General features: G+C 37.2%; 1 protein-coding gene across 9 annotated transcripts in view; it reads right to left on the bottom strand.

Annotated features, from left to right (window-relative positions):
• LOC121316887 (mitogen-activated protein kinase kinase kinase kinase 3) overlaps positions 1-16591 on the bottom strand; it is a 68299-nt gene extending 51708 nt beyond the window's left edge. For 2 of the 9 annotated variants that reach the window (XM_041252176.1, XM_041252175.1), the window contains exon 1: positions 16045-16571. In XM_041252176.1, the coding sequence (XP_041108110.1) occupies positions 16045-16143 (99 nt within the window). In that variant the 5' untranslated portion in view covers positions 16144-16571. Of the gene's footprint in view, positions 1-16044 lie in introns of all 9 variants that reach the window. The other 7 variants (XR_005950464.1, XM_041252177.1, XM_041252182.1 and 4 more) reach the window with 7 other exon arrangements.

Below are 16591 nucleotides of genomic sequence, written 5' to 3' on the forward strand. Positions count from 1 at the left end.
GAACTGCTGTACAACGCAGTTTGAGCCAACCAACATTATGAATGCATTACTTTACGCAATGCAACTGTATTACTGCACCTGCATGATTTACAACTGCAAACCTGAGAGTCCTGATAAACCTGGTACGCAGGTACCGGCATCCCAGACGCCTTGTGCATAGAAGAAGTTGTTACTATCTCAGGTTGTACCAAAGTTAATTGCCTCTGTACTTCAGTATTCAGGTTGTAAATAACTGTTTAATAACCTTCTGTCTAAACAGTTGTTTACTGTTAAAACCTTTGTACACATTTTCAATGAAAATTTAGACTAGATTTTGTATTTGCCAGTCATATTTTACAATTTTTCAAATTTTATTATGATTTCACAAAGACATTTTTACAATGCATTAAGATACTGTAAATGATGAAACAAAAAAAAATGAAAATCAATGCAAGAGCTAATAAAACAGGATATTTTCAGTTAAACGTTTAGTAAAATACTGGGCCGTTTCGGGTTTTTATTTTTGTTTACCCTGTACACTGTTACAGCCATGATTAATTCACTAGTAACTTATAGTACACACTGCAAGCATAGTTTCCATAGCTGCATTAGCTGTTAAACAAAATATGGATGTATACAAGCTGCAAGTATGCAACAGCAGATAAAGGTGAAGACAGACAGATCTATTTTTATAAAGTGCTAACAGTACAGGTTGTTGGGATCATGACAGGTCAACGGGTGAAAAAACATGAATACATATCAGACTGGTATTCAACAACATGCTACTAACAATTCAAGATATGTCAGCAAATACAACTAATATCTTTTGTTTAAAACAAAACGTGCATTCTAATTTTCTTTATTTTGGTCCAGTCAACCCTACCGTCTCTGGGAAGCCACTTTCACTACTTCCCAAGAAAAATAATATAGATGGTCGAGGAGATAATAGGCTGTTACTCCATGCCATTTGATTATTTACATATAAAAAAACCTAAGCCAGGCAATGGAAAACAATCTACCTACACATCTGCATCACAACATGCTAGCAAAAAAGTGAATGATAAGCAGGGAAGGATTGCTAGATGATGGCCAATTCCAATTCCAGGCTTTTCTCCTAAACAACAGACAACTTGGGAATGGTTCAATTCACGGTACTGGTAGCAAAGACACCAAACCTCATTATCTGCAAGTGCAAAATACAGAATGTACTGCATGGGTTAACTGTATGAATGCCTATTCTAATTACCCATTGCATGCAAACAGATTGAAAAAAAATCACTGCTCAGATCCTGAATAAGACGGTTAATGTAGAATAGGGCTGTTACGATTAAATCAATTCAATTCCTCATTACAGACATTGAGATAAATACTGGATAATCGATTCAATAATTACATTTTTGTAACATGAATAGTTAATAACATGTATAGTTTAGCAATGAAACTACACCAAACACCCTCTGCCTTGCTATTTACTGTATTTCTGCCAAAGACCAACAGTGGGCGTGTTCTTTTCCTGCTTAAGTGTTAACTAGCATCTGATTGGCTGGTCCCAATCTGACTACCAGCGAATCAGTTTTGAAAATGCTTTGTAAGTACACGCCCTTTGTCTATTCGATGTAAACAAAAAATACGCTACCTTGGATCCAGAGCAGGTCGACAAGCTTGCAGTCCTGGCAAACAACACGTTAATAAATTGTGCACACTGAAGAAAACTGACTGTATATAGTTTGTGTTTCTTTGGAGTTTCAAAATGAACCATTAACCCTGGGAATAATACTGTTTATCAAACTGGGCTGCGTGCTCAGTCTAGGTTTCCTGATTGATGTAAGTACAATCAGTGTCGCCCACAGTTGCTAATTTTTTTTTGCCGGTACTCCTACAGTAACATGCACAAAGCTATATTACAGTTAATTACACCTCACATTCCATTGTTTTTCACAAGATTTTACTAAATAGCAATGATATTAAAACAATCACATTGTGTGAGGGGGACAAATTTCTCTGGGTGGTACAATCAATATTTCTTTGAACCATTATATTTTGTGTGCCCAATTAATCGATTGCTATTTGGAGGCTTAAAAGACAGCCCTAATGTACAACAGACAATGTGGTCAATAATATTTCATTGAGTATGTGGAAACCTATAAATATTTTATAATGGCAGAAAGAGGTAAAATGCAAAAAAAAACAACCACATTGGCTTGGCCAGAGGCAAACAGAACATTTAATATATTTTAATTTCATATTTAATATTAAAAAAAAAAAAAAAACACACATTGACCCCCATCCCTTGCAGTGTTTGAAGACACATAGGTGTCAAGACCACAGAACTAAACCACCCAAGCCAAGACAACCCTTTGTGGTAGTAAATACAGTAAAAGATTGTCAGATTTAATTTAAAAGGTATCTACAAAGCAATTGTAAAAATGATTTAAAACAAAGAATGATCACACAAGCCATTTTAAAATCAGCAGCATCTGATACATTACAAAAGCGAAAGAGCAGATGAGTGCGTCAAAACAGCATTTATGTCCCCAAAAATAAAAGGGTCCACATACTACAAATTGTTTCTGTGAAAAAAATAATCATGCTTTGTGGTGCACACTGGTTAGGACCATGAATTTACTGTACACCTGCTCAAAACATTACAATTGGCACTCACTGCATCATTTCCCAATCAATTCACATTTAACATTAACTATACTGCCATTTGATAGTAAAAATCAAGTCCCAATGTACCTTAAATGTTATTAATTGAAAGCTAAAAATTGACAGATTACTATCTGTTCATTGTTTTTTTTTTTTAACAATGAACACAAGCAAGCACATCTGTTTTTCAAACTCCAATAGCTGTAAAGACATTCAATTTGTAGAGTATAAACATAAGTGACACAAGTAATTTCATGCCCCAGAATGTTTTAATCAGCCTGGTAAGACCAGGCTCAGTAACACTTTAACATTGCAGATAAGCAATACAGTAACATATATAATTAGCAATGTAATGGGTGTGTTGTAATCAAATATTCAACAGGCCTAACAGCAGGGCGCTGTACTTTTCCCACAGACTTTCACTTGTCTGCTTTAACAAACTGGCTTTGTTTTCTTGTCCAATCATATGTTTAGTATCTTAATAGTAAGAGCGGGAAACTTGTTTGGGCCAGTGGTCAAAGAATAAAGAGCCTGGAGATGTTGGGTTCAGAATTCCAGATCTTTGTACAAGCTGGGACAAGTTACTGAACTCCAAGTGCCAAGGCCACCATGTGACTAGAGCAAATTCATGTAGGAGGCCTTACTGAAAATGAGTTTCCTAAATGGGTAGTTGAGGGTACTCTACATGGTAATTGAAGGGTGTGTCAGCCAAAGCACTCAGCAGCTGTCCCAGCAAGATCACATGGGCGTTTCTTCAGTCTTAATTAACTGAAACAACCAGATGCCAGAACTTACTGAACAAGTACAGTAGATCACCATGACTCCATGATTAAGAATGTCTGTGGTCTGTTCACAAGATACACCTAAAAGGATGACAAACTACCACGTGCCTCCAGTAAGAGTAGCTGGTACTGGCTAACCCATTTGCTGCGGCGAACATTCAACCTGTTTGAAGTCTAACTGACATAACGTGACTTTTGGCTTGTGTATCGGGACAAATATCCATCGATCCACAGTATACATATTATACCTTTCTAAACAACTGAGAATCTGAAGATTATCATTGTATGACGAAATATACCCTATGATTACCTAGTTTAAAAATAAGTTTTAAAATGCACTGAAATTCATTTCTGTAGAAATGTCTCCATAAGTTTAATTTAGTGATCGCCCACCCAAAAACTACACTTCCTGAGAGTTGTGTCTACCACTGACATTAAGTTTGTAGAGTGAAAATTTTAGACTCTTGGTGATCTTCAGATTCTCAGCTGTTTAGAAAGGTATACTACATATAATTTTGGTGGACAATTGTCCTGATACGCAAGCCAAAAGTCACGTTATGTCAGTCAGACCTCAACCAGGTCGAATGTTCACCGCAGCAAAAGGGTTAAACAAAGTGATATTCACAGAGTAACAAAACTAAACCTAATGATTATATACCCAGTACAGGCCTCCCCTGTATAAGGCAGCCTTTTATACTACAGAACTAGTTATAAGGTAGCATATGTGTGACTCCCATTTGCCCCATAATACCATTCCACTTTCATTATAAGCAAGACACAAATAGCAAAGATTGCCTCCAGTGAAAGGTAAAGGAGTGTGTGTCTACATATTGTATGAGATAGCACAGGATTTGGGCAGTGGATGGTGTTGCTTAAGAGCCTTGTGCCCTCTCCAATCAGATAAGTGACTTTGTAAAAGGGCAAGGCTGTTGGTGAAAATAATCATATTGTAGGTGGCTAGTATGGAAAAAAAAGAAAGGTAGAAATCCTGAAAGGCATAACTAACTTGATCAAAATAACAGGAATATTATCCTAATTACAAAATCTGTAATAAATCAAATGGAAATGAAGAAGATTTTACAAGATGCAATCTCTAGTTGAAGGGAAAGCGCCCACACCCTTCCAACAAGCTTGGCAATGTACCAAAATACCACAGCATTGACACGCAGACCTAGAAAACCAGAGATAGCAGGTTTCTTGTCTCTAGGTCAATCCAGTCTCTGGTAGCCAGCTTAGAAATTTCAGTCACACAGCTGTTCTATGAGATCTCTATTGTAGGTCTTGCCACACCCACCACACAGCCAGCTCTGAAATTCCAGAAAGGGCACAGCGTGCAGTCATATGAGAGTGGAGGAGCTGGGGTGTCTGCCAAGGCTGTCAAGAAGCCATCCATCTCATATAGTTTAAACCCTCTATAAGATGGGAAGTGGCCTTAATTGTGTAGTGTCGTTTTTATAAAGATACAGCCAACATTACCACCTGGTAATTACAGGTATCATTTACACAGCACATTTAAGTTAACTCCTTCCAAGCACTCCCGTGTGTGCCACAGTACCCAATTCAACTGTGTGTGTTTGTATTGTACAATTAAATCACTCAAAATGAAGAGGCATATTTTACATTTTTCCAATACACAAATAAAGAAAGGTTTTGTTGATTTCCATTACATGAGAGAAGATGTTGAACTTCATGCTGATCTGAATTCGGCTCTCGCCAAGATAAGCACCAACTAAGAAGTAGTTTTGCAGTAAACTAATTTGATCCATCTGCATCTCCATCCATTTGTGTTGTTTTCCATCTGATGATGTAGATATCCTTCTGTCTGGTGTTGATTGCTGAAGTGTAATGCTGGCTCCAGGGATCAGCTCATCTTGCCTCCCCAGCGCATCAGAACACACAACGGCCGCGATGCTGGCTCCGTGGATCAACCCAGTGTGGTCTCCGCAGCGCATCAGCATGACAACCGTCTGGATTGAGCTAAATAGGGTATATCTCTGGGGTCTTCAAGTGGGCACCTTCCATCCTCTGTGTTTCGTTGACTAGCCCACGACATCAAGAGGGCTCAACAGTGATTCTGGCATCCCAGCATCACCTCCCTCCATCCCCCACTCAGCTCAGCCCAGCTTACGTACCTGAACATCAGCGTTGCTTTCTTTCTATTGTGCTTGAGATCCCCATCCAGAATCTGTCCATCTCAACCACAGCCAGTTGCTGATCCTTTCCGTTGCTTCAGATAAGTTCTTCACTGTGCGAAGCAACTCTTGGCCACTGAACCCGACGTCTCTGAGAAACCAGGTTGTACAGTGTGCCACAAATCCTCGACAACCCACCTCCACTAGGTAAACTCAGACTCTCCATCCTTGCTGTTCCGCTTCAGCAGCTAGCTGAGCACACCAAAGTTTCTTCCTCTTACACACCACATCCACAGCATCTACCCATGGCACTGTTAAACCAGATGAGCAAGGCTTGCTGATCCAGACCACAAGACAATGTCTGGTCGAAGGTTAGTGGTGGCAATCTCAGGTGGAAAAATAAGCCGTTGACCAACATCTGCCAGCATCTTCCAGTCTCTAGCAGCTTCCAGTTGTCCTGGGTGATGCTTGAATTTAACACCTTTTCTTGGTGGTTGCTCTCCTGGATGGAGGAATATTGTCTTTTGTGTGTAATGCTTTGTTGAAACTGGTAGCAACTTATTGATCATACAAATAATGTTGTATCTCAGATATCCTCTTTCCAGCCCACAATAATGCTCACACAAGTTCTCCCCCCGCCCCAGTTTGTAGCCTCTGCCCCACAGCTTTTGGACATTTTGCTACCATATGTACCGTGGGTAGATGTCATCTTGTACAGTTTGGACAAAAGTGTATAACAAAGCTGACCAATCTAAATAAGAGACTATTTTATTTAAGGCTAGTGACATATATTCTATGCACTGGATGCCATCTGTACACAGGGTAAAATGTACTGCAATTTAACTGTCGATTTCTTATGAGTCATTTATAATTGAATACAATAGCTGATAATGCACAAAGGCACAATTGCTTCTTTAAAACTAGGCAGTAGTATGCAGAGAATGTCGCAATACTCAACTTACAGGTAATGCCTGTCAGAACAGGAAAAGGAATCAGGACAGGACAGGCAAGTGGGACAGTACAGGGAGGAAAGAGCCTGAATACAGTAAGTACAGTAAACACACAATACAAGACAACATGCAAAGAGGGGTGAAAACAGAGAGAATTGTAGAATTAGGCCTGTATGATTATGAGTCACATAGCAAACCAGAGGACTGGAAAATACAAAACTTGCCAAAATAGATGTTCTTACAAGTTAGAAAATAATCTACATCAGATACATACACACCCACTTTTTTATTTATAGTGCTATATGCAAACACTAACTCTGAATCAGCTATCTCAGCTTTAATGTGATCTCTATTATACAAACCCTAGATCACAAGGTCAAGAGATAACTTGCTACGGTTTAGCTGTCAAGGTAAACAGCTACATTCTGCTGAACAGTTATTCCCCAAGTCTGAACTACACTCAATGACAGGTTGTTAAAAACCTTGTTTTAGGATTACTGTTTTAGTATGATTCGAACAACGCAAACCGGCAACCATGCAGTTCAAATTCAACCATTCTATCCTAATTGCCCTGGAAAAGAAAATGATCCCCAAAAAAGCAGAACAGTGTCTGACACTGACTGTACTGTCGACCACCCCACCCAAACCCCCATCCGTTTGCTAGAACTGTTGGCTTGTACTATCTTTTATGCTTGTTTTCTTTTTCCCCCTGAAAATAATTTATATACTTTTCAGATAGCTTGCTTTTTTATTTTTTCACAGCTTCTTCAAAACCTGATTAGCAAGATTAAATAAAATGTGTTTTGGGTTGCTATAGAAACTGCCAGAGTTAGGTTGAACTGTCCAAGATTAATCAAGTCACAATAAATGTAATACTTGCAGTTGTGCTAATTGCCATCTTCATAAAGACACATGTGAACAGCAATTACTTGAAAGGATGTACTAAATAAATACTCTCTGCCAAGGAATAAAATCCTTTCTAGAAAAGGAAAGAGCTTTTCTGTTCCCACCAGAGATTATTCTGGCACTCGCATTCAGAAATTGTCCTTTAATACAACAGTACTGACTTTAACATGGTTCCTGTTGAGTAACTTATTTTTCTTCCCTAATTGGGGATAAAAATAAGCTTTGGGAATGCCATACATTTTTATATGTTAATGTTTTTTTTTTTAGTCTGTAGCATGCTTCAACAGACGAAAGAGTCAAAACAGTGTCCCTGTGTCACCTTATCTCTCTTGAGAAGACCAAATTAGATAGTCTCACCAAAGCTGTAGTTCCTTCAAGCTGAGACGGAGATGAGATGATCCTGTATTAAAATCCTAGCCAAGATATTGGCTTAATGTGCTAACTTCGGCAACTTACTTTCCCTCTTACTGCATTAGCCAGCCATACAGCAAACTAAAGTTTTTCAGCCAAGTGTAGATCTACATACTTACATCTGAAAGTTTGTTTTGAGCTCCTCAGCAGTGAAAGAGGCAACACATCAACAAGTTACTGAAACTCATCACTGTCTGTCATGATAAGTTAACCTAAAACACCAACACTCCAAAGTTTGTAAATGGATACTGTTGCACCACATAGTGCTCTTGGTTTTCAGAATACCCACTTTTCAAGTATGACATCGAAACTTCCAAGAGGCAGGAATTACAACAGTATCATAACATGAATACGTCTGTAGGTTTACTAGTACTGTTGTTCATGCAGTTACTACAGCACACAGGGTAGGGCTGGGTATCGGCAGTGTCTTCGCAATATGTACGCAAACATAAAGAAAAAAAAAAATCACACAATTGTCTCATTTGCTTGTGCAAACGGTTGCAATAATACCGGGCTGCACTACTGGTCAAATAAGCTTCACGGCCTTTTTTGCTTTTGTTTCCTGTTTAGTCTTTAAAATACATTTACTTAGAACAAAGTTATGCATCAGGGCTGCAGAGAAAGTTTTTGCATTAGAAGCCAACGGCTTGTAATTATTTTCAAGTCCGTCAAGTAGAGATGATTTTTCATTAGTATCGCGATATATATCGTATCGTGGCTTGATACGTATCATATCGTGACCTGGTGTATTGTCTCACCCTTACATGTTAACGTCTATTTTTCAGTAAAAACAAGTTTAAATTGCAGTGAGTTGGTTCTGCTACTTACGATATTAAATACTACATTTTTACGCAACACTCGCTCACGTTTGGTCACCGTCAGAACTGTTGCATGAAACTGGGATTACCGTAATCTGGTGTAGTTAATGCATCACCTATCTGCGCTTACAATTTATAAGGATTTGTATTTGTTGAAATTATTATCAGTTTATTTATTATCGTTCTTCTCGCGCTTCAGTTTATTAAAACATGCGATATGCGTTTTTATCCCCCTTACAGACTGACGACATAGCACATTAACAAATAAACATGCTTTTAAAGGGAGAAGCAGCATTTTTGAGTTACATGTGCCAATTCGCCTAACCATGAATAAAATGTTTACCTTTTTTTTGCTCCATTTGCACCCTAGAACCCTATAAAAAACAACAACAACAACAACAATAATAACACATTTTAAAAAATGTGCACAGTTCTTGCAAACAAATGTTTATCAAAATCTGAGTCTGAGAAAGAAAGCAAAATAAGTTCTCCAAATGCAGATTTTTTTTTTTTCTTCAGGAACACTACGCGATCTACATGTTCTGGTTCACAAATGTCCACTGGATTTTAAACTGGCCAGAGGAAGTCAAATTTCACCATCGCACTGATGAGATAATCAACATTAATAACCCATCTCCACTCAGCTTCTGTTTCACTCTGCTGCCGGCGGGATTGACAGAAACACCCTGAACACAGTGATTGGTAGGTAAGGCTGCTGGAGTACATGCTAATAAATACTATTCTCTAATTATCAATTCAGACAAGAACTAGTGCATGCTCATGTTTGTTAACAGATCCAATTTTACTTCAAGAAAAACAATTCAAAAACAGTGCATCGATACACTGTATCAATAATCGTTTCAAGAAAAATATCATGGTTCACCGTGTGAATCGGCACGTCCCTAACACAGGTGTGGAACAACAGTCCAGATTTATCAAGGCCTTTACCAAATTGGAATCTGCTCCATTTAATGCACAACTAATAGGGTTAAGTTACGAGTTACAAAGTGTGCCTTTGCTGGCTGCAACTAAAATTATTTGCTATTCTTATTTCACAAAAAAGGGTGCAGATTGCATTTGGTGACCACTCAAACGCCTGACTCTCGATCACTTCAATAACAAACTTGGACTGAGTTTTGAAACCAAGGCCTAGATGCAGAAAGGAAAAAGCCAAAAGCCAAACCTGAAGAAAAATAAACAAAAAAAACAGCCAACTAAAACAGTTACTGCAACATCAAAGAGTGCAGAGACTTGCACTTTACGTACCAGAAACACTTCCCTGCTTATTCACAGGACACCTTGCCAACACAACATAGGGAGTCATGTTAATTTTAAATGACTCAGAAAGCACTTGGAGCAAGAGAGCAAGACAAAAAGACAAAAATATAATCCCTTTACGAGCTGGTGGGGGACCCTGAACCCACTTTGTTATTAAGCATCACTCACTTGTATTAATAACACTGGGGGGTAAGGAGGTGTCGCCCCCCCTATTGCATGATAAAATTTAAATTGTCTCAACAGACTGAAAACATAACTCATGTCAGGGCCTCAACGTTGCTCCAAGTATTCAAGTTTCATTCACTTAATTGACAGCAGTAATTTCCCATTGAAGCTTCTCTCACATTAAATAGTCAACATGGTCAGTGTACTATCCACTAAAAAGATGACCTACTGTATTTAACATGCATAGGACTTTACTATGTATAATGACATAATTAACTACTGTGTGTTTGTTTGTTCTCTCTCTCTCTCTCTCTCTCTCTCTCTCTCTCTCTCTCTCTCTCAGATTTAAATTACATGGGTTTTATTTAAAATCAATAATAATCTTGCATTTGAGCTTGTTATTTATATCGTCCAGTCTTTTTTGGGAATGGGAGGAAAGCAATCCTGCATTTTACTGAGGTCGCAGTATTCCACCGCAGAGCCTTTTATTTCATGCTAAATGTTGTACCAGCAATACATGGAAACGGCCTACAAAAGCATATTCATGCCAAGGTTTGATTTTAACACACAGATTTGAGAAAGGTGTCAAGTCCCTTGTCTAATGTTTACATAGGCCTGTATGTTTGGAAAAGATCAGGTCTATAGCCGTTTCATGTAAAATCAGTATAAAACACATTTTAATAACATGTCACACAATAACTGCTGCCAGTAAAGGAGTAACTCAATTTTTTAAACTTAAGTCCAATTCTTACTGAGAACATTCAATTTAGGCCAGCATAAAATGGTTTTAATGTGACCCATGTGGTTACATGTTCCTACTGCATGATGTCTTTTAATGGGTGAATAAAATAAAGTTGCAATTACTTTAAGTGACTTCGGCACTTTTGCAGTGTTTTGGCCTTTTGATAGCGCACTTTCTGCACCACTGCATTCACTTGAATTTCTTTGAGACTTTTGCTTATTATGTATTAAAATAACAGAAATAAAACCATAACAAAAGTTAAATACCAAACACTAATGCAGAGGTTATTTTAACAGTTATACTCTCCAATAAAATTGTCATATATCTCGGATGATGGAGGCTAAAATATATATATATATATATATATATATCATATATATATATATATATATATATATATATATATATATATATATATATATATATATATATATATATATATATATATATATATATATATATATATATATATAAATATATATATAATAGATATAAAATTTTGCCTGTTGAAATGTTTAAAAGTGCCAAGATTGAACTATTCTACTTTCTCATCTCCAGTATGTAATTGGGAATCAATATCCTTCTCACATTACAGGTCATGCCAGAATTACACACAAGAAATTTTAATTAACAAAAAGTGATAGCAATACATGTAGCAAGACCCCCAATCCACTTTATTCAATTAAATGTTGAGGCTGTTCCCGTTACTGTACTCACACAAACCTGCCCATGTCTCACCCCATCAGTCATGCAAAGAGGAACTTCATGTTTAATGGAAAGCCACAACAACAATATAGCCCATGAGTTAGAACTACATTTTTAGTGAAGTACATATCAGCATCCTCATACATTAATTCCAATATACATTACCCTCTTGAGAATACCGGCAAGTATTTTTTGTCTGCAAAGCACTGCACATAATAAACCTTCACTTTTTACTGTTTCTGATTAATTATCATTTAGTATTATTAGTATTATAGTTTTCTGATGTACAATTTATAATGTACTACAAACTGTAACAAAAGGACGATTTTAAACTTAAAATGCAGACATTTATAAAATGCTGGTTTCTGAAAGCGAAGCATGACTTCTGCACACAGGGCTCATTTACTTCTGATTCACATCACACTGGTACTCTGGTTCGATTCCACTTTAAGAGCACCATACAGTAAGTTCAAAACCAGCTGCACTCACATACTGTATACTCTACCCAAACAAACCAGTTGTTGAATTGGCCCTTAAAAGCAATTAAAACAAATAATGCAAAGGGTCAAGTAATCGTTGGATGGTTTAAAAAACAGCACAACCTATTGCATGAAGACCAAGACAAAGCTCTCGCATTGTATCAGGCCATTTTAATCAAGAATCCACATGCTTAACAGTACAGGCTGAGCTGAGTGATCAGAGATCAATCAACTTACATATTAATTAAAGTACTAATACAGCATTCAAAGATCCTGCAGTCAGTTCCATCTGTATTACTGATTATTGATTATTTACTACTGTTTCAAAAATATGTTGTTTTGTTAACTCAATTGAAACATAATATTTAGTATGATACATCTCTTGCCACCACTGATACAAGAGTCATCAGTATCACGTTAAAGCAGACTCTCCTGCAGGGTTCTACACAGGACTTTAATAGTGGTGGAAGAGTTATTTTTGGCGAGCAAATCGAGGAAAAATAAACAAAGGGTCAAGATTTTTTAATGAATCCTCAAACTGAAAACTAAATTATATTGGCACACTTTGGGTAAACTGTAAAGGCATTGGCACAACAGCCAGAAAATAAAACAAAAAAACATACCTACAGTTCACTCCAAAAGCAGACTACACTTTAATCCTGGGCCAGTACAGCACCTTTGAAATCAAAGTTTTCAATGAGTGGTCAGGGCTCTAAAACAGGATGAGCGCTAATGATAGCTTGTGACGACTCCCCATTTAAAAGGCTGAAAATAAAAACAGCTATCAGGAACAAGTATCAAGAACCCTCAAATTCAATCCAGGTTGGCACTTCATTCACATGAAAACCATCCAAATGTGGTTGCTCCCCTATTTGTGTTAAGTGTCTCTTATATACTAATGTCCAGAATTGCTTAAATATAGCAGCGCAGTTATTGCCGCACAAACCTGTCCATTTTAAAAATGAGGTGAAACTTCCACTGACTCGCAGAATCCAATAAATTGTTTATGCACGGTGTTCACGCTGTTCAAAGTACAGCAGTCTCTGGCTAAGAGAACATCCCTTGGGAAGCAAGCGAAGTGTTCTTATAGCCAGTGTTCTCTAAGATGGAGTTAGCTGCCAGACACACTGAATCGATCAATAAATAAATACATATGTATTACTTGTCATGACATACGTGCATCAAAATATGAAATGAACTCAGTAAGTAAAACAATATGCAAGTGTATGTTAATAAACTACAAATATAATAAATTAACAGACTAACACTAATAAAACTAAAGCAAAACAACACAGTCAAAAAGTTTAAGTCGCTATGTACCATGAAATTTGCTGCTGGGTGTGTTTCGGTCTATCACAATGGCAGAGGCAAAAATAATGGGCGTTACTTAGGGTTAACTTAATGTACTGTCAAACTAAATTAACACAGCACCTCTACACACGTTACAAAATGCAGCAGCAATATACAAGACATGCATGTTATTTAACAGAACAATTTCCAACTGTGCGTACCAATAGAAACAGCTGTGCATTTTGCCATTTTGTAGCGATGAGGTGCTCTCATGGAAATCAGAATGCAAAACAATTCAATGATATGACAGCAGTTCTGGAAAGACTTAATAAACCAATCAGTGACCATCAAGACACTCTCACGATGACAAGTAGCATTTTTTACAAAACAGTACTTTATCAGTTGTGAACGAATCATTGTCGGTGCCAAGGAGGTGTTCTTTTAAGCGAAGTTCCTGTTCCTCTAGCCGGAGCATTTACAATGGGAAAAATCAGTTCCACCACAAGACTGTTTTTCACTTAGGCAAAGTGTTCCCTTAGGAGGTGTTCCTATACACAAAGACTACTGTACAACTATCTAGAAATTCTTGGCAATGTGTTCATGTATTCAGTAATTTATGTACCGATTTTTCAGTGAGAGTAGTGCAGGGAAAGAATATTGGCCTCCCCAGAAAAACGCAAAAGCCACCAGTGTGTGAAACCAAGATCACCCTCCTGTAGCAGTGTTCCACTTAGCATCATGGGACAAGGTGTTAGGTGAGCAAAAATAGCTGTAAACTGTTTTTAATTATATATATATATATATATATATATATATATATATATATATATATATATAATAAAAATAAACAAAAGAAAAAAATAGTTTGTCTTTGCAGAATTTGATGGGAGTCTACTGTAAATGTGTGTATTTTGGTAGAAAAACAGTACAAATGCAGAGAAACTTGTCAGGTTACACACAAGTCCTTTTAAAAATCTGGGGTTCAGCAGTTAAAAAACTGAAATAACGTCAAGAAAAATCTGAATTTCACAAAGCAGCGTAATAGTTGGCAATTTTTTTTTTTGTTATCTGTGATGCAACAAACTAAAACACCTGTACATCAGGCGTTGGATTCAGCTTATAGAGAAAAAGCTGGAAAAAAACCAGTCACAAGCTATTTTTATATTTTAATAACTCCTAAATATTGCTTATTTTTGAAGTACTCTTAACAGGTTACTTAAATTTACTAGGAAATGTGTTCCAAACTGCACTGAAAGGAACATTTCCTTAAATTATGTTATACATTTGTTGAGGTGAGGTGGGGTCACAGGGAACCTTTTGTGTATCTTGAAGAATTTAGTGAACCAGTCAAGCTACAAGGCTAGATCTGCCCTGGTTAATCACTAACTGATTGATTGTGTTCCACTGTTAAAAAAAACCAAAATTCCCCATGTTAAATTCTACTTGTTTTGTGTCTGTTTTGTGTGACCGGTAGGGGGCAAGTAGATTTTTCTAACATTTTGTCCCTAGGAAAACAACAACCCTGATTCACAGTTCTGAAACTAAGTTTGCAATGGTTTCAATATTATATAAATGATTACACTCGACACACTCCTCACAAAAACATACTTGTAGTAAACCGTTACAGTTTAGAATTTATACTTACAAGAGATCAAAAAAAAACTGCTCAAACTTTTTAATAAGTTATTGTAATTGTGTAAATATAGATCTGAGAATTTCCTCAGTGGAAAATGACCAAAGCATCTTGGCTCCCTACCTGGTGAGCTGGACACATTGTTACAGGTAGTGGTACATTTAATAGAATACAACACCTTCTAGTGTGAATTGAAAATTAAGAAATGGAGAAAACATGTAGGAAGACATGAAAAGGGCTCAAAATAGGATTCAAAGTGTAATAGTATTATCCAAAATCAAAAACTACAGTTTAAAGCTGGACAGAAAAAAAGAGAAGTGAAAAAAACATGGAAAAGCATTTTTTTTTTAAATGGTTAGAGGACTCAGACTTTGATAAACATGAGTGCCTAAACAAGTCCCTACTGTTGAGTGGGGGGGGGGGGGAGGATAATTTTTTGTTTTATGTCGTCATACAGAAGCATGTATTGAACCCTATCTCAGTCAGCGTTGCAGTGGCCTGATCTGTTGCGGAATTTAGGATTCTGACCCAACTTTTGAATGTTGTTGTTGTTTTTGTTGTTGTGCCAGGTTAAACCTATATTTCCAACTAAAAGCTACAGACAACACAGAAAAAGAAAGAACAAACTCGTATCGGTTGAGTGTGTGTTATTATTATTATTATTATTATTATTATTATTATTATAATAATAATAATAATAATAATAATAATAATAATAATAATAATAATAATAATAAATAAATTATTGGCTAGGGTGGTTAGGGCCTACTTTGTTGTGGATAACCACAATTCTGTGACCATGTTTTTGAAGACATAGTAACTTACAAGGAGGCAAATGACAACACGATGTGTATTTCAGTGGGAGGTTACATATGTGGGCTTGAATTAACCTCATCAAAGAAGTGAATGCGATCTCAGTCTAGTGCTTGGATAATTTCTTTCCATGAATACATATGGTACGTTTCTCCGTGAATACACCATCATTCCAACTAACTCAGTGCACCACAGTAACATTGACACTGTTTTGTTAATAACAGGCTTTGCGCCTGCTCAGTAATATATACATGTACTATACGTATGCGGTGTTGTTATGTTACATTATATTATGCATTTCCAAATGCTTACCTTGTAGACATCTCCATAGGTGCCGCTTCCTATCCTTTGAATCAGCTCGAAATCCTCCTGTGGATTCCTCCTGGAGAGGTCGAAACTGGAATTCATCATTTGAACTCCCGTTTCTGATTCTGATATTTACGCTAAGAGACGTCGAGTAATTCGTTTATAAGGCAAATAGAAACAAACAAAAATACAGCGTCAGAAAATCACAGCCCCAACTTCACTGTAACTTTAACATGGCTTCCACCGCAGAGCGCGCGTGCGCATGGGGATGGTTCTCCAGCGGGACAGCTGGGAGTGAATGCTCGGAAAAGAGACCTCAGCGCTGCTACGGATGGTCAGGGATAGCAGGAACGGGAATACAAAAAGAGAATGCGAGTCTAAATCCCTCTTATCACCGCCGCAGTACTAAGTAATTCCAAGCGTCCAGAGCTTCCTCCTGAGTGGGGAAAACGTAAATATTGCATCAAGCATCATTAAATGGCATCACTTTCAAAGTGCCATTACTTTGCTGTTGAAGGCTATAGCAACATTGTGAAGTGGACCACTGTGTTTA

Source organism: Polyodon spathula, chromosome 6 (assembly GCF_017654505.1).
Source record: "Polyodon spathula isolate WHYD16114869_AA chromosome 6, ASM1765450v1, whole genome shotgun sequence".
In the NCBI taxonomy this organism is placed as follows: Eukaryota; Metazoa; Chordata; class Actinopteri; order Acipenseriformes; family Polyodontidae; genus Polyodon; species Polyodon spathula.